Source organism: Triturus cristatus, chromosome 10 (genome assembly GCF_964204655.1).
Source record: "Triturus cristatus chromosome 10, aTriCri1.1, whole genome shotgun sequence".
Taxonomy (NCBI): domain Eukaryota; kingdom Metazoa; phylum Chordata; class Amphibia; order Caudata; family Salamandridae; genus Triturus; species Triturus cristatus.
In genome coordinates, this window is record NC_140593.1 from 1,027,556,639 (window position 1) to 1,027,581,048 (window position 24,410).

A 24,410-nucleotide genomic window follows, 5' to 3' on the forward strand; every position below is an offset into this window, starting at 1 on the left:
TTTGTTTCTTCTTCTTTCTTCCTCTACTTTTCTTGTTTCTTTCTATATTTTCTCATTTTCTCCTTTTTCCTTTCTCCTTTCTTTTCTTTGTCACTTTCCTTTGCTGTTTTTTGTTCTTGTTTTCTTTTCTTCTTCCTCGCCCTACACTCACGCCATCCTTTTTTTCTTTTTTGCACATCTTGCATTTCTTTCTTTTTTATTCTTTCATTTTCTTTCCTTCTTTCTTCTTTTCATTCCAATTTTGGACCCTTTTCCTTCTTTCTCTTTTTCTGCTTCTTTTTTCTTTCTTTGATCTGCTTCTTTCCTTTTCTTCCTTTCTCATTTGTCTCCTTATTTCCTTCCTTCCTTTTTCTGTGATCATATCCTTTTCTTTTAATTTCTCCCCCAACTCCCTCTACTTCCTTTTTGTTTCCTCTGGTTTCTTTCTTCAGTCTTTTGCATTCTTTCCTCTTTACTTTCTTTCTTTCTTTCTTTCTCTTCCTTTATTCTGTGTTTTCTTTGTCTTCCTGTTTTCCATGTACATTCCCTCATTTTTTTCTTCCCTCCTTTCCATTCTTCCATCCTTCCTCTTAATTTATTTAGTTCATTTTTCTTTTGTTCTTTCTTGCTTTTTTCCCTTCTTCTTCCTGCTTTGCCCCTTTAGCCAATGTTCCACAATGCAGCCTATATGCTAAAAAATATGTTTTGGTTTGTTTATTTGCGGACATCAACCAATGAACCTCACTACAATTAGGCAGATAGTGAAAACGTTCCGGACCATGGCTGTCAAATGAGAGCAGGAGGATCATATGTATTTTATGACAGAGAGACAACAAGCCCCTAGGAAACACTCACCTCGCAGAAATGGGCAATACTGATCCTTTGGGACCCCAAACATAACCCATTTGTAATACAGCTCTTGTGACAATAGTGTATGCTGACTGGAGCAGAACTGAGGGTGTATTGTGTGGTGGTGGTGTTTAGGTTGTGTACCCTTTTTAAGTGTTGGGCACAAGCTCAAGAAGGTTTTCAGATGTCAGAAGTAGCTCTCACTCTAAAAGAGGTTGGAGACCCATGGTCTAACCACTGGCAATCGCTCTGGGTAGCATTCCAAACCATCTTTCTTTTGCCCACTATGCTTCCTCAGTTTTTTCCCAGCCATATATAGTTCAGACCTAACCCTGTTCCAATAGGACCATCCCAGTCTGAGCTGTAGGCAAGGTCTTCCCTGAATTAGAACACAAGCAACCAAAGACTGTTTTCATCCTATTTGCGGCTCAACAGTCTGGTGTAACATGATTTCAATGGAACAGTAGGCATAGGACCCACATCTGGGCGTACACTCAGAGGCATAGCTTGAGGGGGGTGTTACTCCCCGAATAAATGTATTATCTAAGAAGAAGTTGGGTGCAGGTGTTTTAGTCCGGTATTGTGAGGTATCTGTCAGATTTCAACTGGGAATTTTACTTACACACACAGACAAAAACACAGACATGCACGCTTTCTCTGGTCTCTGTTTTGAAGGTCTTAAAAATATTGCTTATTTTTCAGAATATTGTTTTTTTAAATACCTTACTCCTGTCCCTCTTCCCTGCCTCTTAAGCCGCCCTCATTCCCTGCTTCTCATATGATAGGCTAGCATGATAGTTGGAAAATCTGACGTTTCACACCCTCCCAATCTTACCCAATCTTGCCTGCGCATACACTTTAGCGTGTGAGACACTGATTGGCGTGGGTGTTTTCATTGTGTATTGACTGCTTGCAGCCCCACAGGTAGGTACTCTGAGCACTAAACACTTTTTTCGAATCTGCAAATATGATATTTTATGAAGACATAGTAGTGGGCCCGGTTTTTCTGTTATTACCATTGAATGTTTATTGATCATTGCTTAATGTATGTTTTTCAGTAACAGATCGAATTGCTACTATTCCACATGGAGCCTTTGTTGCACATACTGCTACAGAACATTGTCAATCGGGTGAGAAAGATTTAGAAAACCAGAGACATTGGTCACGAAATGTGGTCAGGCGCATAACAATGGATGAGTGACCCAAAACGTTTGATCCTCCATCGAGTAGGGTCAGAGCAGGTGCAAGAAAGATTACCAAGAAATTGCTGCAATTTGGTCCTGTGATAACAAGATGATCACTGCTCGTCCTATATTATGGAGTGTTGAGGGCATCCTAAATCCAGTGAAGAGTCACTGAGTAGAGACATTTTGAGGCATGGGCAAAGTGGACAATAGTCCACGTCCCCTACCTGCCAAGGGCCCCCCCTGGTAATGTAATCTTTCTCTCACTCTATCTTACCTTTGTCTATTTTTCTATCAGAAATGCTCTACCTCTACTTTCGACTCTTTCACTCTCTTTTTTCAAAGACCCCAACATATAGATAAATACATCTATGTCTATCTATCTATCCATCTATCTATCTATCTATCTATCTATCTATCTATCTATCTATCTATCTATCTATCTATCTATCTATCTATCTATCTATCTATCTATCTATCTATCTATCTATCTATCTATCTGTCTGTCTGTCTGTCTGTCTGTCTGTCTGTCTGTCTGTCTGTCTGTGTTATATTTTTGATATAGATGCAGGCTTAAATTAGCAGACAAAAGGCAATACAATTAAAAGTTGTTCTAGAGTTGGGGCCTAAAATCTGTCTGGACTAGGTCCCCAAAAATTCTCATGAGGTCAATGACCAAGTAGACTAATCTATTGGCCATACCATGCTGTGCATCTAAACATATCCTCAGCAGGACAGAATGTAGGTAGCTAGACTATATTGCTGGTTGGCAAGAATTAATATTACTGTAAGGATGGTTGTGAAATACTGTTCAAGAATAATTCAGGGAAACATTCACACATGATGGAGAGAAATCTCCTCACCTTCAATGATTTACTTAAGTGCAACATTTCCTCCCCTAACTCTGCCAATCTGAGGTTGTGCTGGGCCTCACTGTGCAGCCTCTTCCCCAGGCAACCACTTGCATCCTCTCCCCATATTCAAGACAGATTGAAACACAACATGTAAATTATTGGAAAGTAATAGATCCAGTCTCTAATTCCTAATATGCTGAAGTAGTCTTCCAAAGACCAACAATTTCCACACAGTGTGTTACAATGGGGAAAATGTGAAATGTAAAATAGAAAGCAAAAGCATGTCTGTAATCTAATTTGATGCATATGTTTATTTTTTATTCTTGCAGTTTACAATAGATCTGATGCAATAGAAAAGATTGCTACCAACCTCTCACTGGTCACAGACTGCATGGAGCACGGGTTGACAGCTGTCTACCCACGAACCCGCTACACAGCTGGCTGGGACGCCAAACTTTTCTTCGTGCCACTCTCTTACTTTCCCACTATATTGGTGGATACCATTCTCGCCAAACTTAAATAGATTTACATTTTAGAGGGTCAGCAGGAGAAATTTAGTATTTCAGTGCCAGACCTCACTCTTTCGTGGGACTGGCTAAGGTGCGGGTCATTCCTTTCTCTCTCCTTCACTATGTACACAGTGGTGCTAGAACAATTTTCAGAATGGCGGGTGGGATGCTGCTATTAATGTATGCTGTTCCTAGAGAGAATTTTTGGTGAGTAAAGAGATAAATGTGTCCCCGAGGTCAGGAGGAGAATCCTCCTTTAGGAAAAAGACCCTCACACACCCGGCAGACTAGCTGTCATATGTCGTCAGCATGTGGCCCAGATGTTAAGTGTCATCATCGGGTCTGCTCCGAATCGGGGCGGCGCTGCAATCCCCGATCGGCGACCCCAATGGCGCCTTTTAGTGGAGATCTTTATTCCATAGTTGCCGGTGGGTGAATGCAGGTGAGGGCCTTCAAGTGAGAAAGTGTGTGGTGAAAGGAGTGTATTAAAAATAAGTAGTGGGGAACCTGAATAGTGTTTATTAAATGACTGGGGTCCCACTCTTATAATAAAAACAATAGAGTGCGTAATGTTACAGTTAAATTGACTGTATTACGCTGTGGTCATAGATGGTCAACATGTTTCTTGCTTAAGTAAAGTAACCGCAATTCTTCAGGACCAGGTGATTCACACACTTATTGGTAGTGGTAGTGGCTACTGTGGCACTTACCACACATACAGCACCCTAATAAGTGGTGACTAGTGCAGGTTAGGTAAAATGCCTGAAAGAGAAAAATATACAGGGACACAAACATACATGTAAATAACAATTGCATTGCGACAAACATTATAGATCTTATCTCTTAACAACTACGATAATCAGTTGTCATGCAATTTCACTACTGCCAAGTGTTCAGCTATAAGGTGGTACTAGTTGTGAACACCCTATAGAGGTGGACTAAAACGAGAGTATTTAAAAATTGACCAATTCCCACTGTGACTGGTGCTAGGGCAGAAATTTAAGAACGCCGGATGCGGGAGGTATTTAGTGGCATCAGGGCAGAGATATCAGTTAATTCGGTTCAACCACTCACCCTTAACTGCAGGGCTGCGAGATCCAACGAGCTGGCGCTGGAGGCAGACACCGGATAGTACAGTGTCCTAATGGTACAAAAAGCGGCGACCGGAGGGGAGGGCAGAAAGTGCAGCCGCAAGAAGATAGAATTGAGAGCTGTTCACTTAGTAGCTTAATCATATAGCATGGAAATCCGCACAAGATGAGGACCCAGGCACTGGGACCCACGAGAGAATACTTACAGAAGTCCGTAGTACAGGACGCCTATCCACCTACCCTTGATCCACGCCGACTCGGGGGACGAATCTCAGAACTCCCGAAGGGATTATCTTGCGTAGACCAGCCAATCTGATCCGCGTGCCAATTGGTACGTCAGAGAGGTGCTGGCAGAAAGACTAGTGCGCGAGGTTTACTTCTGGTAGAGGAAGAGAGATGGATGTGGGCGTGTAGCAGGACGTGCCGCGTAAACAACAGGAAGTGATGACGCGGAGTCACATGTAACAACAACAGTGTTACGTGAGGAGCCCTTATTGGTTGCTAGAGCTGGGGTTGCTGTGGTAACCATGTGATGTCGTGTCAGTCCGGAATGCTTGGTATGGACGTAATTCCACGATTCGAGCCGAGAAAACATTATCTATATATATGACAAATGCGTATTGTTGGCACCTGATGTAATGTAATCATTGTGTTGCCAACTCGCATGTGTTGCGTTGCCAGCTCGAATGTTAGGGAAACTGACATGCATGTATCATAGGATATCTATAGGTATCTGATGTAAAGTAATCATTGTGTTGCCAACTCTCATGTTTGGGAAACTGACATAAATGTATCAGAGGATGCCTATAGGTACATGTATTAATATGCTATGGTGTCTAAGCGTCACAAGCTCAAAAGAGGGTGGACCCAAACAGGTATAGAACGTCTATTGGAGACAGCTAGTTCTGTCACGTCAAATGTTTGTAAGGCTGCTCCACGGGATGTCCTCGTTCAATCCATCGGTATTAGAAGACAGTCTCATCACCCACCTCTGCTCCAGGGTGAATAGTTTTGTTTTGGTGACATTTTTAGGGGACTGGAGAACTACCCACTTGAAAGAGTCAGGGGAGTGGTTATTTTCACAGAAGTGCTTGGTCATCCTAGTGTTCATTTTTTTGCATCGGAAATTACTCCGATGCTCAATGATTCTCGTCTTCACTGATCTAGTCGTCATCCCTATGTAGGGTAGATTACACGGGCAGGTTATCAGATACACGCAGTAGGCAGTGTTACAGTTAGTGTGCGTTCTGCATTCCCACGTGGTCCCGTTAGGAAAGACGATGTCCTTGGTTATTTTAGTTTGAGGACACACCACACAGGAACCGCAAGGGTAGTGGCCCCTGACAGGAGGAAGGTTCCATAAAGTCGATTGAGTGGTATTCACTGGTGGTTTGGGTTTGGGTCTAGTATGTATCAATCTCTCCTTCAAATTGGTGGTGCGTTTGAAGGCAAAACGGGGGTTCGGTATTGTAAGTTCCCCGGTGTGGAGGATACCCCAATGTTTGTTAATGATTTTCTTGAGTTGTGAAGAGTTAGGAGTGTAGGTAATCACACAGGTGAGGCAGTCGTCAGTTTTTTTCTCTCTTGGTTCAAGTAACCCTTCCCTGTTATTGTTACGGGCACGTTTGTAGGATCTCTGGATGTCCCGGTTCTGGTACCCCCTCTGGAGAAGATTGGTCATAAGGGTTTTGGACTCCTTTTTAAAGTCAGTAACAGCGCTACAGTTCCTCCTAATACGGAGGAATTGACCAAAGGGTAAATTTTATTTGAGTGCCCCAGGGTGGTAGCTGTTGAAATGTAGTAGACTATTTCTGTCAGTAGGTTTGCGATGTAGTGTGGTGCTCATTTGATGATCGTCTAGTATGATCAGGAGGTCCAGAAAGGGAAGCTGGTGGTCAGAGATGGTACTCGTGAATTTTAAATATGGATTTAAAGTATTTATCCATTGGCAAAATTCATTGCAGTGTGCCTGATCACCCTTCCAAAGGATCAAAATATCGTCAATGAACCTCTTCCACAATAGGATGTTAGCTCTGTAAGGGTTCGATTCATTATGGATGGCTCGTTCCTCAAATGCTGCCATGTAGAGGCAGGCCACACTAGGGGCAAAGGTACTCCCCATCGACGTGCCCTGTGTCTGATGGAATAATTGGCCTTCAAACTCAAAAAAGTTTTCTGTTAGAGCTAGAGTGGCACATTCAATAATGAAAGGGCGGGGGGTAGGTGATACCCATTCTAGACTACTCAGTGCATCCTCTATAACATCAAGGGTAGCCCTCTGGGGGATATTTGTATAGAGGGCCTCAACATCAAGGGTGATGAGGAAGTCAACCTCTCCCTGATGTTGGGTGTCCTCTAGAAGCCTGAGTACATCGGTGGTGTCTCTTAGGAATGAAGGGGTGCTTTGGACTAGAGGTTTGAGAAAGTAGTCTGCAAACTGGGAAAGGGGTTCCAACAGGGAACCAATCCCAGAAACAATAGGTCTCCCTGGGGTCGGATTAGTGCCCTTATGTATTTTGGGGAGACAGTAGAAGTAAGGAGTTCTAGGTTCGCCAGTGACTAAAAAGTTAGCCTCTTTTTTCGTGATCCAGCCCTGAGTTTCGGCATGGAAGACCATGCTCCTGATCAAGGTCTTGAGCCTGTTGGTGGGATCCTCTTGGATGGGAGTATAGTATTTCCTATCCCGTAGCTGGCGTTCACACTCAGTGCGGTAATCACAGGTTGACATGATTACCGTCGCGCCACCCTTATCTGCTTGTTTGATGGTGATCAGGGGGTCGTCATTAAGTGAGCGTAGTGCTGCTTCTTCCTCGTTAGTGATATTGTGGAAAGTCGCAGTAGGTTTGACTTGCTTCCAATCTTTAAGAACGGCCTGTTCATAAGTTAGCACCTCGTTAGGGACCATCCCGCTATGTGGTGTAAAGGTAGAGGGTTTATGGAGGCCAGAGTCTTCACATTGACCCTCTGGTCCATCCTGAAAGTAAGCTCTAAGACGTACTTTGCGAAAAAAGGCCTGGATTTCACACATTTCTTTAAAGTAATCGACCTTAGGTGTAGGTACGAAGCCCAGACCCTTCTCAAGTACCCGCCTCTCTGTGTCATCTAGAGTGCGGGAAGAGAGGTTAACAACTAGCGTCTCTTGTTCTGGGCTTGGCTCCTGGTCTCCATAGATGTTGAGGGTTGATCCTGCCAGTGCACTTTCTTGTCGTCTCCTCTTCTCCGCCCTCTTCCTCTGCCCCAGCCTCTGCCTAAAAAAGGGGGGCCTTGTTGGTAGAAGGGAGGAGGCGGAGGGGGACCAGATTGGAAGTTGGGAAAGTGCCAGAATGGTGGGGTCGGCTGATATTGTCCCTGGAACGGGATCATTGGGTAGTGGGAATAGTTCTGTTGTCTCTGTCTATTCCGATTGTTAGAAAAGCTGCCCCCACTAGAATCGCTACTCGTATTGGAGTTGCGTCTGGAACCACTAGACTCCTCTTCAGAAGAGTAGCTGTTGAGCGTTGATGTATAATCCGCCTTAAGGTAGGGGTAAACCTTTTCCTTATCAAACTTTTTTATATCTTTTTGTAGTTTGGTAATTTTCTGTTTCATTAGAAACTCTTTGTTCTCCGCTATTTCATTGTTGATTTCAGACAATTTGGTTTTAAAAATTGCCGTGGTTAAGGTGACTTTAACAGCCCCCTCCGCATTCTGAATTCTGATCAGTAGAGCATCAGCTAGTCTCTTGGATGTATTAATTATTAGAATCAACCAATCCCTGGTGCATTTCCATGACACCAGGGACCATTCCTTTTTGAAGATCATATCGTCAAGAAAGAGGCGGGGAAATTTTTTTACAATTAACCCATTCGGGGCGATATTGGCCCTCAGGTATTCTGTCATCATCGCTCCATGCAATGTGATTTTAAGCCATTCCCGTTTCAGTGTGGTAAGGGTCATGAGGTCGTCTGATTGGGCTCCAGAAGTGGAACTGTTATCAGGCCCCAAAAGAGACGGAGTTCGTAGAATTTCTGCAGCTATGTCATCGCCAAAACTCAAACCTTGGCAATCATCCATGGTTGAGTATAAGGTTAGTCTAAGATGGAGGGGCAGCCAATATACCCAAGATCAGGGGAAGGGTATGTATAACACAACAAAAATATAAGGCCGGTAGATAATCTAGTGCCTTATGTAGTGTAAATGGACCAAGGCTTCAAAATAATGAGTGTCCCTGGTATCCTATGTAGTTCCTACGGGATGACCCCGTGCAAAACATGGTACTTAAAAAGAGGAGGAACAGGGGCTGTTTATGACAGGTCCAGCATACATAGCCCAGATGTACTCGAATTAATAAGAAAGTATGCTGTTCCTAGAGAGAATTATTGGTGAGTAAAGAGATAAATGTGTCCCCGAGGTCAGGAGGAGAATCCTCCTTTAGGAAAAAGACCCTCACACACCCGGCAGACTAGCTGTCATATGTCGTCAGACCCGATGATGACACTTAACATCTGGGCCACATGCTGACGACATATGACAGCTAGTCTGCCGGGTGTGTGAGGGTCTTTTTCCTAAAGGAGGATTCTCCTCCTGACCTCGGGGACACATTTATCTCTTTACTCACCAATAATTCTCTCTAGGAACAGCATACTTTCTTATTAATTCGAGTACATCTGGGCTATGTATGCTGGACCTGTCATAAACAGCCCCTGTTCCTCCTCTTTTTAAGTACCATGTTTTGCACGGGGTCATCCCGTAGGAACTACATAGGATACCAGGGACACTCATTATTTTGAAGCCTTGGTCCATTTACACTACATAAGGCACTAGATTATCTACCGGCCTTATATTTTTGTTGTGTTATACATACCCTTCCCCTGATCTTGGGTATATTGGCTGCCCCTCCATCTTAGACTAACCTTATACTCAACCATGGATGATTGCCAAGGTTTGAGTTTTGGCGATGACATAGCTGCAGAAATTCTACGAACTCCGTCTCTTTTGGGGCCTGATAACAGTTCCACTTCTGGAGCCCAATCAGACGACCTCATGACCCTTACCACACTGAAACGGGAATGGCTTAAAATCACATTGCATGGAGCGATGATGACAGAATACCTGAGGGCCAATATCGCCCCGAATGGGTTAATTGTAAAAAAATTTCCCCGCCTCTTTCTTGACGATATGATCTTCAAAAAGGAATGGTCCCTGGTGTCATGGAAATGCACCAGGGATTGGTTGATTCTAATAATTAATACATCCAAGAGACTAGCTGATGCTCTACTGATCAGAATTCAGAATGCGGAGGGGGCTGTTAAAGTCACCTTAACCACGGCAATTTTTAAAACCAAATTGTCTGAAATCAACAATGAAATAGCGGAGAACAAAGAGTTTCTAATGAAACAGAAAATTACCAAACTACAAAAAGATATAAAAAAAGTTTGATAAGGAAAAGGTTTACCCCTACCTTAAGGCGGATTATACATCAACGCTCAACAGCTACTCTTCTGAAGAGGAGTCTAGTGGTTCCAGACGCAACTCCAATACGAGTAGCGATTCTAGTGGGGGCAGCTTTTCTAACAATCGGAATAGACAGAGACAACAGAACTATTCCCACTACCCAATGATCCCGTTCCAGGGACAATATCAGCCGACCCCACCATTCTGGCACTTTCCCAACTTCCAATCTGGTCCCCCTCCGCCTCCTCCCTTCTACCAACAAGGCCCCCCTTTTTTAGGCAGAGGCTGGGGCAGAGGAAGAGGGCGGAGAAGAGGAGACGACAAGAAAGTGCACTGGCAGGATCAACCCTCAACATCTATGGAGACCAGGAGCCAAGCCCAGAACAAGAGACGCTAGTTGTTAACCTCTCTTCCCGCACTCTAGATGACACAGAGAGGCGGGTACTTGAGAAGGGTCTGGGCTTCGTACCTACACCTAAGGTCGATTACTTTAAAGAAATGTGTGAAATCCAGGCCTTTTTTCGCAAAGTACGTCTTAGAGCTTACTTTCAGGATGGACCAGAGGGTCAATGTGAAGACTCTGGCCTCCATAAACCCTCTACCTTTACACCACATAGCGGGATGGTCCCTAACGAGGTGCTAACTTATGAACAGGCCGTTCTTAAAGATTGGAAGCAAGTCAAACCTACTGCGACTTTCCACAATATCACTAACGAGGAAGAAGCAGCACTACGCTCACTTAATGACGACCCCCTGATCACCATCAAACAAGCAGATAAGGGTGGCGCGACGGTAATCATGTCAACCTGTGATTACCGCACTGAGTGTGAACGCCAGCTACGGGATAGGAAATACTATACTCCCATCCAAGAGGATCCCACCAACAGGCTCAAGACCTTGATCACGAGCATGGTCTTCCATGCCGAAACTCAGGGCTGGATCACGAAAAAAGAGGCTAACTTTTTAGTCACTGGCGAACCTAGAACTCCTTACTTCTACTGTCTCCCCAAAATACATAAGGGCACTAATCCGACCCCAGGGAGACCTATTGTTTCTGGGATTGGTTCCCTGTTGGAACCCCTTTCCCAGTTTGCAGACTACTTTCTCAAACCTCTAGTCCAAAGCACCCCTTCATTCCTAAGAGACACCACCGATGTACTCAGGCTTCTAGAGGACACCCAACATCAGGGAGAGGTTGACTTCCTCATCACCCTTGATGTTGAGGCCCTCTATACAAATATCCCCCAGAGGGCTACCCTTGATGTTATAGAGGATGCACTGAGTAGTCTAGAATGGGTATCACCTACCCCCCGCCCTTTCATTATTGAATGTGCCACTCTAGCTCTAACAGAAAACTTTTTTGAGTTTGAAGGCCAATTATTCCATCAGACACAGGGCACGTCGATGGGGAGTACCTTTGCCCCTAGTGTGGCCTGCCTCTACATGGCAGCATTTGAGGAACGAGCCATCCATAATGAATCGAACCCTTACAGAGCTAACATCCTATTGTGGAAGAGGTTCATTGACGATATTTTGATCCTTTGGAAGGGTGATCAGGCACACTGCAATGAATTTTGCCAATGGATAAATACTTTAAATCCATATTTAAAATTCACGAGTACCATCTCTGACCACCAGCTTCCCTTTCTGGACCTCCTGATCATACTAGACGATCATCAAATGAGCACCACACTACATCGCAAACCTACTGACAGAAATAGTCTACTACATTTCAACAGCTACCACCCTGGGGCACTCAAACAAAATTTACCCTTTGGTCAATTCCTCCGTATTAGGAGGAACTGTAGCGCTGTTACTGACTTTAAAAAGGAGTCCAAAACCCTTATGACCAATCTTCTCCAGAGGGGGTACCAGAACCGGGACATCCAGAGATCCTACAAACGTGCCCGTAACAATAACAGGGAAGGGTTACTTGAACCAAGAGAGAAAAAAACTGACGACTGCCTCACCTGTGTGATTACCTACACTCCTAACTCTTCACAACTCAAGAAAATCATTAACAAACATTGGGGTATCCTCCACACCGGGGAACTTACAATACCGAACCCCCGTTTTGCCTTCAAACGCACCACCAATTTGAAGGAGAGATTGATACATACTAGACCCAAACCCAAACCACCAGTGAATACCACTCAATCGACTTTATGGAACCTTCCTCCTGTCAGGGGCCACTACCCTTGCGGTTCCTGTGTGGTGTGTCCTCAAACTAAAATAACCAAGGACATCGTCTTTCCTAACGGGACCACGTGGGAATGCAGAACGCACACTAACTGTAACACTGCCTACTGCGTGTATCTGATAACCTGCCCGTGTAATCTACCCTACATAGGGATGACGACTAGATCAGTGAAGACGAGAACCATTGAGCATCGGAGTAATTTCCGATGCAAAAAAATGAACACTAGGATGACCAAGCACTTCTGTGAAAATAACCACTCCCCTGACTCTTTCAAGTGGGTAGTTCTCCAGTCCCCTAAAAATGTCACCAAAACAAAACTATTCACCCTGGAGCAGAGGTGGGTGATGAGACTGTCTTCTAATACCGATGGATTGAACGAGGACATCCTGTGGAGCAGCCTTACAAACATTTGACGTGACAGAACTAGCTGTCTCCAATAGACGTTCTATACCTGTTTGGGTCCACCCTCTTTTGAGCTTGTGACGCTTAGACACCATAGCATATTAATACATGTACCTATAGGCATCCTCTGATACATTTATGTCAGTTTCCCAAACATGCGAGTTGGCAACACAATGATTACTTTACATCAGATACCTATAGATATCCTATGATACATGCATGTCAGTTTCCCTAACATTCGAGCTGGCAACGCAACACATGCGAGTTGGCAACACAATGATTACATTACATCAGGTGCCAACAATACGCATTTGTCATATATATAGATAATGTTTTCTCGGCTCGAATCGTGGAATTACGTCCATACCAAGCATTCCGGACTGACACGACATCACATGGTTACCACAGCAACCCCAGCTCTAGCAACCAATAAGGGCTCCTCACGTAACACTGTTGTTGTTACATGTGACTCCGCGTCATCACTTCCTGTTGTTTACGCGGCACGTCCTGCTACACGCCCACATCCATCTCTCTTCCTCTACCAGAAGTAAACCTCGCGCACTAGTCTTTCTGCCAGCACCTCTCTGACGTACCAATTGGCACGCGGATCAGATTGGCTGGTCTACGCAAGATAATCCCTTCGGGAGTTCTGAGATTCGTCCCCCGAGTCGGCGTGGATCAAGGGTAGGTGGATAGGCGTCCTGTACTACGGACTTCTGTAAGTATTCTCTCGTGGGTCCCAGTGCCTGGGTCCTCATCTTGTGCGGATTTCCATGCTATATGATTAAGCTACTAAGTGAACAGCTCTCAATTCTATCTTCTTGCGGCTGCACTTTCTGCCCTCCCCTCCGGTCGCCGCTTTTTGTACCATTAGGACACTGTACTATCCGGTGTCTGCCTCCAGCGCCAGCTCGTTGGATCTCGCAGCCCTGCAGTTAAGGGTGAGTGGTTGAACCGAATTAACTGATATCTCTGCCCTGATGCCACTAAATACCTCCCGCATCCGGCGTTCTTAAATTTCTGCCCTAGCACCAGTCACAGTGGGAATTGGTCAATTTTTAAATACTCTCGTTTTAGTCCACCTCTATAGGGTGTTCACAACTAGTACCACCTTATAGCTGAACACTTGGCAGTAGTGAAATTGCATGACAACTGATTATCGTAGTTGTTAAGAGATAAGATCTATAATGTTTGTCGCAATGCAATTGTTATTTACATGTATGTTTGTGTCCCTGTATATTTTTCTCTTTCAGGCATTTTACCTAACCTGCACTAGTCACCACTTATTAGGGTGCTGTATGTGTGGTAAGTGCCACAGTAGCCACTACCACTACCAATAAGTGTGTGAATCACCTGGTCCTGAAGAATTGCGGTTACTTTACTTAAGCAAGAAACATGTTGACCATCTATGACCACAGCGTAATACAGTCAATTTAACTGTAACATTACGCACTCTATTGTTTTTATTATAAGAGTGGGACCCCAGTCATTTAATAAACACTATTCAGGTTCCCCACTACTTATTTTTAATACACTCCTTTCACCACACACTTTCTCACTTGAAGGCCCTCACCTGCATTCACCCACCGGCAACTATGGAATAAAGATCTCCACTAAAAGGCGCCATTGGGGTCGCCGATCGGGGATTGCAGCGCCGCCCCGATTCGGAGCAGACCCGATGATGACACTTAACATCTGGGCCACATGCTGACGACATATGACAGCTAGTCTGCCGGGTGTGTGAGGGTCTTTTTCCTAAAGGAGGATTCTCCTCCTGACCTCGGGGACACATTTATCTCTTTACTCACCAATAATTCTCTCTAGGAACAGCATACTTTCTTATTAATTCGAGTACATCTGGGCTATGTATGCTGGACCTGTCATAAACAGCCCCTGTTCCTCCTCTTTTTAAGTACCATGCTGCTATTAATGTTATATCACTGAAGTCATAGGGATTGTGAAAAATCCAAGCATCACACATAAATACGAGTGTAGCAAATGTGCCACACCCATGCAGCAAGAGAGTGGTAAGGACATTGTATGCAGCTGGATGTGCATTTTCTAGCACTGGTGAGGTAGCACACTGTCATTTACAGAAACGCACATTTTCTGTTTAAAAGGCCAGTAAATTTACATAGAATTTTACTGGTAAAACTATACAGCACACAAACGAAAATTCATGGAAATTGGGTTTCAGCAAACATGTGTCATTTGTGCATCAGTGAGTAAAGTGTGTTGATTTGGTTTTATCCTAATAAAATGTGCTTAATTTGTGCTTTCCTAATTGCTAATATATGTTTAATTATGTGTGTAGATCATTTATGGGTATTTTACTGCTGTTGATACTGTGTAGAATGCTTCACATACGTTGATCTTGCTATATAATGCCAATCTTATCTTTATTCAGGACTTCATGTAACACAATGTGATCACAGCTATTCCATAACCCTCGACGCCACAGTCCCCAAAACCTAACCTATCAAAGCCTTTATTTAACAGTGGATTGTGAGATCAAAGAAATATCCATACCTAGTGAAAATGTGAGTTTCAAACTATCGATAACAAAAGAATCAGGAGAAAGAGTTAGAGTAATCTTTTTGAGAAATTGTCTTTTTGTGAAACTCTCTTCTGTGGGGTAATGATCTGTCGGCATCTGGATGCTGCTGTAACATGGATAGTGGTCAGGATATCTGAAGTGACAGGAAGAATTTTCCTTATTTCTTTTGCTTCCTTATTTACAAGTCATGCTTTACCCCCTTGTCATGCTTTACCCCCTTAACCCTCGTATACCTTACTTTTGTTGTCAGCTAACTAGTTACAAAGATACTTTTTCTTCAAAGGAAACAATATTTAAGGTTACATGAATCAAATTTTCGTTTAATGTTTGAGTGATTGCCATTTCCCAAACTCTGATAATCACAAAAATCAATTACTGAACCTAGTCTGTTATTTCTTTCTCTTCCAAGGTGACCTCATCCTTTCCTAGTAAATCTCGCTCTTGCTCCTCTGCCATCAAAAATAACATTCTCTCTATTTATTCCTTAAATTGAAATACCCACATGAAGATTTCAGTGTCTCTCTCAAGCTATTCATGGACCACTTAAAAAACTAAGGACCTGATTACGCCTTTGACTGTGCTGCATCGGCTTTCCGCCGGCACAGCACCGCAAAAACCATGCAAGTATCAACAGCCTGATTACGAGTTCAACTTGTGCAGGTGGCTGGACCTTTTGCCTTTCCCATGGGACCACAATAGAAATGGAAAAAATGTTCCAGCACGGCATGGACTGTGAAGTTCATGCCTTGCTGGAACTGGGGATGCAGGCAGACAGAGAGCACATGTTGTGCCCCACTGAATGCATCCTCATGGCGGGGGGTACTGGGGGTCCTGTAGGGCCCCCTTTGTTCCCTCACCGCCAGCCTTTTCGTGGCGAGCTCACCGCCATGAAAAGGCTAGCGGTGGAGGAACTTGTAATATGCGCAACGAGACTCCACCAGTCCCGTTGCGCATATTGCATTGTCCCTCTACCGCGCCACTGCCAGGGAACGACAGCTCCCTGGTTCAACCAGTGGTCCACTGCTGGAACATAATCTGGCAGACGGACCACCGCTACCGTGAGTCTGGCGGTCCATGGACTGCCAGACTCTTAATCAGGCCCTTAGCCTTTTATGAGAATTCTAGTACTATCCTTCTCCCCATTATGGAAAGAACTATTTTGTTTCTTTGCTGTGTGGACTTACTGGAAGTAACAGAAGGTGTTGTTGGCCTCCAAGGATGTCCTTGGGGGCCAATTGTTCCCCGTTACCTCCAGTAAGTCCGACAAAGCAGGTTTGCTAAGAGGTCTTCGGAGGTCACGGCCCCTTTATCCACCACTCTGCAAACGCAGCTTGTGGTGCACTACTGTTCGGGGGATGAAGATCCACTTTACTCCTGAGGGACCATGGGGGCCATGAAGCCATCCTACACAGTGGGATTCCTGAGAGCTGGTTGGAGGCCCAGCCCCCTTTCTCCGCCAATCTGCAAACACGATTACTAGTTCAAAAACCTTATAAATTCACTGAAATAACCAAAGGTTACATGGACATTATAGTTAGGGTCAGATTTCACTTGTAAAAAAAACAGTGAAATTCAGCATTTATAGTTACCTGAGCTAACTATAACTTACGCCCCTGCAATGCACTGCTTATGACCTCACATATTACATCATGCATGACATGGTCAGTGACATCACAGACAAACCCACTCAGCCACTCACACACATACACACACATCCACTCACACCATGTACACACTCACACAACCACAAGCACACCCATAAAGCCACTCACACACCCACTCACAGACCCACACAGCCACTCACACACCTACACAGCCACTCACACACCCACTCACACACCTATGCAGCCACTCACACACCCACGTACATACCCACTAAACCACTCACTCACCCACACAACCACATCTACACCCATTTTTATACCCACACAGCCACTCACACATCCATATAGCTACTCACACACCATCACAGTCCCTCACATAGCCACTCACATGCCCGCACACAGGCAGTGATACAATTACAGAAATTGCAATACCATATGTTTGTATTAAATGTGCTGTTGTTTTAGTATTGAATGTGTGCAATATAACAGCAGACCCCATATTTGTCCAACTATACACAACGGATCTGCAGATCAATAAAAGGAATTTAAAAAGACAAAGACTTGGTATATTGCATGTATAGAAGGACTACATAAGTTACCTTACCTTAATTTGTTTGCTTTTAATTTTAAAATATATAACAAGAATGAGTGAATAAAATGTATTTATAAACTTGAGAAAATATATATTAGAAAATTGAACTTATGGGACTAATTGTAGTACAATTTATATTAAAAAACCAAAGGTTGCATGGACATTATAGTTAGGAAATAGCATGAAAATTACTTGGGGTCCTATTACAAGTCTGGCATTCCGAGTACTGCCAGACTTGTGGTGGTGCAGCGGGGGCGGTTCCAGCCAACACTGCACTGGTGGCCCGCCCATCCAATTACGACTCAGGCAGTTGGATCACCCTGAGACCGCCGGCTCCACCGTTTCCTGGTATAGGAGCGGCAGTCACAGGCCACAATATGCTTGGGGGGACCACCACGATCCCACCAAACATATTACGAGTCAAACATATTATGAGTTTCCTCTCTGTCAGGGTGTTCATAGGGGTACCACCCCCTTGAAAACCTTGGCGTGGAGTAAAACAAGGGGGACCTACAGGGCCCCCCTGTGCCTCAATCGCATGTGCATGCACACAGGCAGGCATAACATGTGCCCCCTGTGTTCATGCACATAGGTTCCTGCATAGCATAGACTTTCAAGTTCATGCTGTGCTGGAACCTTGCAGTGCAGTTCCATTGCGGTGCCTTTTTTAGAGGCACTGCCACCTTTAAAAGATGCACCACCATGGGACCACCACACCCACACCTGCTGGACTACTGAAAAGTTGCAATCTGCCAGGTGGGGGACATGATCTTCTGTGGAGCGGAGGCGCAGCGGTTTGCACCGCCAGTCCGCCAAAAAAGTCATAATAGACCCCTTAGAAACCCACTGAAATACCCAGAGTTACAAGTACGTTATAGTTAGGAAATAGAATAAAAAAATTAAAAAAATTCATTGAAAAAATACGAAGGTTACAGGGACGTTATAGTTAGGCTGAGATTTTACACACAAAACCATAGAAATTCAGCAGTTGTAGTTTAGTTATATCAAGTATATATAACTCGTGCCCTAAGGAAACTATAACTCGTGCCCTCGCCATGCACTGCTAATTATACCACATATTCCATCATTCATGACATCTTCCATGACATCATTGATAATATCACTGCAACATTTGCAGTGAAAGTATTGATGAGTAAACTGTGCATGGCGGGGGCCTGAGTTATAGCTACCTTAGGGCATGAGTTATAGTTATTTGAGATAACTATAACTATAACTGCTACATTTCTATGGTTTTGTACAGGTAACATCTGAACCTAACTATAATGTGCCTGTAACCTTTTTTGTGTGTGAAATAAATAAATATATATGTATATATGTATATTCACTGAAAAAAACACAGGTTTCAGGGACTTTATAGTTAGTTGGACATTTCACTGTTACAAAACCAGACAAATTCAGCCGTTATAGTTAGTTAAGCTAACTATAACTCGCGCACCCGCAATGCACTGCTGATGACATCACATATTACATCATTCATGTCATGGTCAGTGACATCACTGATGACATCTCAAATGACATCACTGATGACATCATCCAATGACTGTGGTTCTGTAAAGTTTAAATATGTTTTATATATATATGTGTCAAGGTGTATTATAGAATGAGTGGGTGTATAAGTGTCTGAATGGATGATTTAGTAGGTGCATGACTGACTGTATAAGTGAGTGATTTAACATGTCTTACTGAATGCATGGGTTAGTGTGAATGTCTGTATCAGTCTGTCCTTTGGTGTGTAAGCAGCTGCATGGGTTGGAGAGTAGCTCCATAAGTGTCTATATGGGTAATTGATTGGTTGTCTGAGTATCTGTATGGGTGTCTGAGTGTCTGTGTGGGTGGGTGGGGGGTGTGCATAGATGTGTGAGTGGGTGATTCACTGGGTTTGTGGGTTCAAGTGTACATCTGGGAAGGGCTGTATGGGTGGGTGAGTATGTGTATGGGTGTGTTGGTGAGTGAATGAATGTCTCAGTAGTACATGTGTGAATAACTACATATGTGAAAGGCAGTATATGTGAGTGTTGGAGTATATAAAGGACTATATGTGAGAATGAGTGATTGTGAGAGTGGCTGTATCGATGAGTGTGTGGTTGTATCAGTGATTGTATAAGAGAGTAAGTATGTGTTAGAATCTGTATGAATGAGTGAGGTGGTGTGTGTATAACTGTATAGGTGAGTAAGTGGGAGTGTGATTGATTCTTTGCATGACTGACTAGGTGTGTGAGTAACTCTTTGGATGAGTGACGGTGCGTGAGTGTCTGTATAGGTGTATGAGTGCAAATGATAGTGCTGTATTGGTGAGTTACTGCATGTATGAGTGACTGTATGGGTGAATGAGTAGATATGTGTGTAGACCTAGGAATCAGTGAGTGGATATATAGTAACTACTATTGGTGTGTCTGGTTTCGAAAATGGTAGTCTGTATTTTAGAGTGGGTGTAACAAAAGTTATATTAGGGTGTGAGGAGGTGCATCAGATTATCACATGGATGATGTCATTTGAGATGTCATCAGTGATGTCATCAGTGATGTCACTGACCATATCATGAATGATGTAATATGTGACGTCATCAATCAATCAATCAGTCAATCAATCAATCAATCAATCAATCAATCAATCACAGCATTTATATAGCGCACTACTCACCCGGAGGGTCTCAAGGCGCTCGGGGGGGGGGGGGGGTCCGCTACTGCTCGAACAGCCAGGTCTTGAGCTGCTTCCTGAAGGCGAGGTGGTCCTGGGTCAGGCGGAGGTGGGACGGGAGGGAGTTCCAAGTCTTGGCGGCCAAGTAGGAGAAGGACCTTCCTCCTGTGGTGGCTCTTCGGATCCGGGGGATGGCGGCGAGGGCGTAGCTGGTCGAACGAAGGTGGCGTGTGGGAGTGTAGAAGTTGAGGCGGCTGTTGAGGTATGCTGGTCCTTGGTTGTGCAATGCTTTGTGTGCATGGGTCAGGAGACGGAAGGTGATTCTCTTGCTGACCGGGAGCCAGTGCAGGTCTCTCAGGTGTCCGGAGATGTGGCTGCGACGGGGGATGTCCAGGATGAGTCGGGCTGAGGCCTTCTGGATCCGCTGGAGTCTCTTCTGGAGTTTGGTGGTGGTTCCGGCGTAGAGGGAGTTGCCGTAGTCCAGACGGCTGGTGACGAGGGCCTGGGTGACCGTCTTCCTGGTCTCGGTGGGGATCCACCGGAAGATCTTTCGTAGCATGCGCAGGATGTTGAAGCAGCGCGAGGATACGGCGTTGTTTTGCCTGGTCATGGAGAGGGAGGAGTCCAGGACGAAGCCTAGGTTTCGTGCGTGGTCTGTTGGTTTGGGTGCGCTGCCCAAGGCGGGGGGCCACCAGGAGTCGTCCCAGGCGGTGGGTGAAGATCCTAGGATGAGGACTTCCGTCTTGTCCGAGTTCAGTTTCAGGCGGCTGCTCATCATCGACTTGGCTACTTCTGTCATCCCTTCGTGTAGGTTGGTTCTGGCGGTGGCGGGGTCGTTGGTGAGGGAGAGGATCATCTGGGTGTCGTCGGCGTAGGAGATGATGTTGAGGTTGTGTTGGCGTGCGATGGCTGCGAGAGGGCTCATGTAGACGTTGAAGAGGGTTGGGCTGAGCGAGGAGCCTTGAGGAACGCCGCAGATGACTTTGGTGGCTTCTGATCTAAACGGGGGGAGGCGGACTCTCTGTGTCCTACCGGCGAGGAACGAGGTGATCCATTCCAGTGCCTTCTCCTGGATTCCGACGTTGCTGAGGCGCTGTACTAGGGTGCGGTGGCAGACAGTGTCGAAGGCCGCGGAGAGGTCCAGGAGGATGAGGGCCGCTGTTTCTCCGTTGTCGAGCAGGGCTCGGATGTCGTCGGTGGCTGCGATCAGGGCGGTCTCTGTGCTGTGGTTGGCCCGGAAGCCAGACTGCGAGGGGTCGAGGGATCCGTTCGTCTCGAGGAAGGCGGCCAGCTGCTTGTTGACGGTCTTCTCGATGACTTTAGCGGGAAACGGGAGCAGTGAGATGGGGCGAAAGTTCTTGAGGTCGGTGGGGTCGGCTGATGGCTTCTTTAGAAGAGCGCTGAGTTCGGCGTGCTTCCAGCTCTCCGGGAAGGTGGCGGTGTCGAGGGAGGTGTTGATGATGTCTCGCAGGTGGGGTGCGATGACAGCGTCGGCCTTGTTGAAGATGTGGTGGGGGCAGGGGTCGGTCGGGGATCCGGAGTGGATGGAGTTCATCGTGCGGATGGTGTCTTCGGTGCTGATCGGGGTCCAGGCGCGGAGGGTGGTGGTGGGTGGCATTGGTGCGGTCGTGGGGAGCGTTGGTTGTGTGCTGAAGCTGTTGTGTATGTCAGCGATCTTGTTGTGGAAGTAGGAGGCGAGGGAGTTGCAGAGTTCTTGCGATGGTGTGATGTCATTGTTTCCGGCGTTGGGGTTGGAGAGCTCCTTCACGATGTTGAAGAGTTCCTTGCTGTTGTGTGCGTTGTTGTCCAGCCGCTCCTTGAATGCTGTTTTCTTGGTGGCGTGGATCAATTGATGGTGCTTTCGGGTGGCGAGCTTGAGGGTGGTCATGTTGTCAGGTGTTGGGTCTCTTCTCCAGGCTCTCTCGAGGGCTCGGCAGATCTTCTTGGAGCTCTTGAGTTCGTCGGTGAACCATGGGGCCAGCTTGCTGCCGGTTCTGCTGGGCGGGGTCCTCAGAGGGGCGAGGTCGTCTGTGCAGTTGCTGATCCACTTCGTCAGGTTGTTTGCGGCCTGGCTGGGGTTCGCTGAGATGGCGGGAAGGTGCTGGCTCAGGGATGCGGCGAGTTGGTCGGCCGTGATCTTGTTCCAGCTTCTTCGTGCGACCTGTCGCTGGTGGTGGTGGATCGTGGTCCTTCTGAAGCTGAAGTGGATGCAGCTGTGGTCCGTCCAGTGGAGTCCGGTGGCGTGGCTGAAGGCGATGTCTTTGCTGGATGAGAAGACGGCGTCGAGGGTGTGTCCGGCGAGGTGGGTGGGGGTGGTCACCAGCTACTTGAGTCCGAGGTTGGCGAGGTTGTCAAGCAGGGTGGTGGTGTTGCGGTCGTTGTTGTTCTCCAGGTGGAAGTTGAGGTCCCCGAGGAGGATGTAGTCAGCGGAGGGGAGGGCGTGCGGGAAGATGAGGTCGGCCATGTCTTCGCTAAACTGTGCGCGTGGTCCCGGGGGTCTGTAGATGAGGGTGCCTCTGAGGGTGGTCTTGGGGTCGGTGTGGATCTGGAAGTGCATGTGTTCGGCGGCTTTGAGGGTGTCGTCGGTGGTGGTCGTGATGCGGATGGTGTTCTTGTGGACTATGGCGATGCCGCCTCCGGTCTGGTTGGCGGAGCGATCCCTCCGGGTGATCTTGTATCCGTCCGGGATGGCGATAGCGATGTCTGGCGCTGAGGAGGCGTTCATCCAGGTCTCCGTGAGGAAGGCGACGTCTGGGGATGTTGTGTCGATCAGGTTCCAGAGTTGGATGGCGTGTCTGTGGATGGATCGGGTGTTGAGAAGGATGCACTTCAGGTGGTTGCTGGTGGTGTTCTTCTTGGCGGGTGTGGGTGTGGTGCAGGTCCGGATGCAGGCGAACTTGCAGGCGTGGCAGCTGAAGGGTCCGTGAGCCCGTCTCGGGGTGGCTCGGCAGCATCTAGGGGTGCGTCCAGTGTTGAGTGCGTTGAGGTCGGTCGCGTCGTAAGTCAGGCGGGTGGGCTGGGGTCTGCGGGGGCCAGGGGTCCTGGCACTGGGCGCGGTCCAGGCGCAGACGGGCTTACCTTTGGCGCACCTTCGGCGCGCTTCGGGCGCGCCCGCTGCGCGTCAACGCTGCGCATTCGCCACTCTGCCATATGTGGAGCGTGGGGGGCGGAGCGAGGGAGGGTCAGCTGGGAGGCGGGAGCGGGGTGGCGAATGGGAATGGCGAGCGAGGGAAGGGGGCGGGGCCGCAGAGGGGCAGCGGCGGGGAGCGGGGAGGTGGCGGGAAACGCGGCAGGGGCTGGGCACAACAGTGAGGGGGAAGCAGCGGACGAAGGGGACACAGAGGAAAAGACAAGTGAAACGGCGAAAATGCAGAACAATAACAGGGGAGAGCAAGCAGGTTACACGGAGGCAAAATGCAGTGAAATAACAGGGGAGAGTAGGAGGAGAGCAAGCAAGGTTACACGGAGGCAAAATGCAGAGAGGTTAGCAGGAGTGCATTGAGGGGGCGCAAGTTATAGTTAGGTTAACTAACTATAACAGACGAATTTCTCTGGTTTTGTAGGAATGAAATGTCCAACTAACTATAACGTCCCTGAAACCTGTGGTTTTGTCAGTGAATTTCTAAGGTTTTTTAAATGCTAATTTCTAACTATAATGTCCCTGAAATCTGTGTTTTTTTCCAGTGAATTTCTAAGGTTTTTTAAATGCTAATTTCTAACTATAACGTCCCTGAAACCTATGGTTTTTTAAAGTGAATTTCAAAGGTTTTTTACATGCTAATGTCTAACTATGCCTACAGAGGTAGGACATGTGCCGAAAGAGGAAGAAAGGCACCATACGAAGCAGGAGAAATGAAGAAAGAGGCAACAGAAGTCCAGAAAGATGAATAAAAGTGCAGAAAGAAGCAAGAGATATGCAGAAAGAACCAACAGAGTTGCATAAAGAGGCCTTGTGCAAAGTCATCCTGTGCCCCCAACTTTTTGCCAATTGGTACTGGTGGTAACTGACTCTGACTAACCAGGCCCGGAGCCAGTGCTATGCTGAAAGACACTTAGAATACAATGAAAACACCTACATACACTAGGGTACAGGTACACCTGTGATTGGCATGACCTCCCCTGTAAGGCCCTAGTACATAATAGGTCTGGGGGATTAAAACTACTTCTGACTCAGAGGTGCAGAAGGAGGCAAGAGAAGTGCAGAAAGAAGCAACAGAGGTGCCGAAAGAGGCAAGAGAGGTGCAGAAAGAAGCAAGTGAAGTACAGAAAGAGGCATGAGAGGTGCATAAAGAGGCAAGAGTGGTACAGAAAGAGGCAACAGAGGTGCATAAAGACGCAAGAAAATTGCAGAAACGAGCAAGAGAAGTGCAGAAAGAGGCAAGAGAATTGCTGAAAGAAGCAACAGAGGTGTAGAAAGAAGCAAGAGAAGTGCAGAAAGAGGCAAGTGAGGTGCAGAAAGAAGCAAGAGCAGTGCAGAAAGAACCAACAGAGGTGCAAA

The 24,410-nt window shown here is 46.2% G+C and overlaps 1 protein-coding gene across 4 annotated transcripts in view; it reads left to right on the forward strand.

Annotated features, from left to right (window-relative positions):
• The window catches only part of LOC146796473 (retinol dehydrogenase 16-like), a 255,129-nt gene that overhangs the window by 141,166 nt on the left and 89,553 nt on the right, over positions 1-24,410 (forward strand). For 2 of the 4 annotated variants that reach the window (XM_085629075.1, XM_085629074.1), the window contains exon 5: positions 3,196-3,612. The exons of the other annotated variants lie outside the window; for them this stretch is intronic. In XM_085629075.1, coding sequence (XP_085485201.1) covers positions 3,196-3,389 — 194 coding nt within the window. In that variant the 3' untranslated portion in view covers positions 3,390-3,612. Of the gene's footprint in view, positions 1-3,195; positions 3,613-24,410 lie in introns of those variants that run through there. 4 annotated transcript variants of the gene reach the window in all.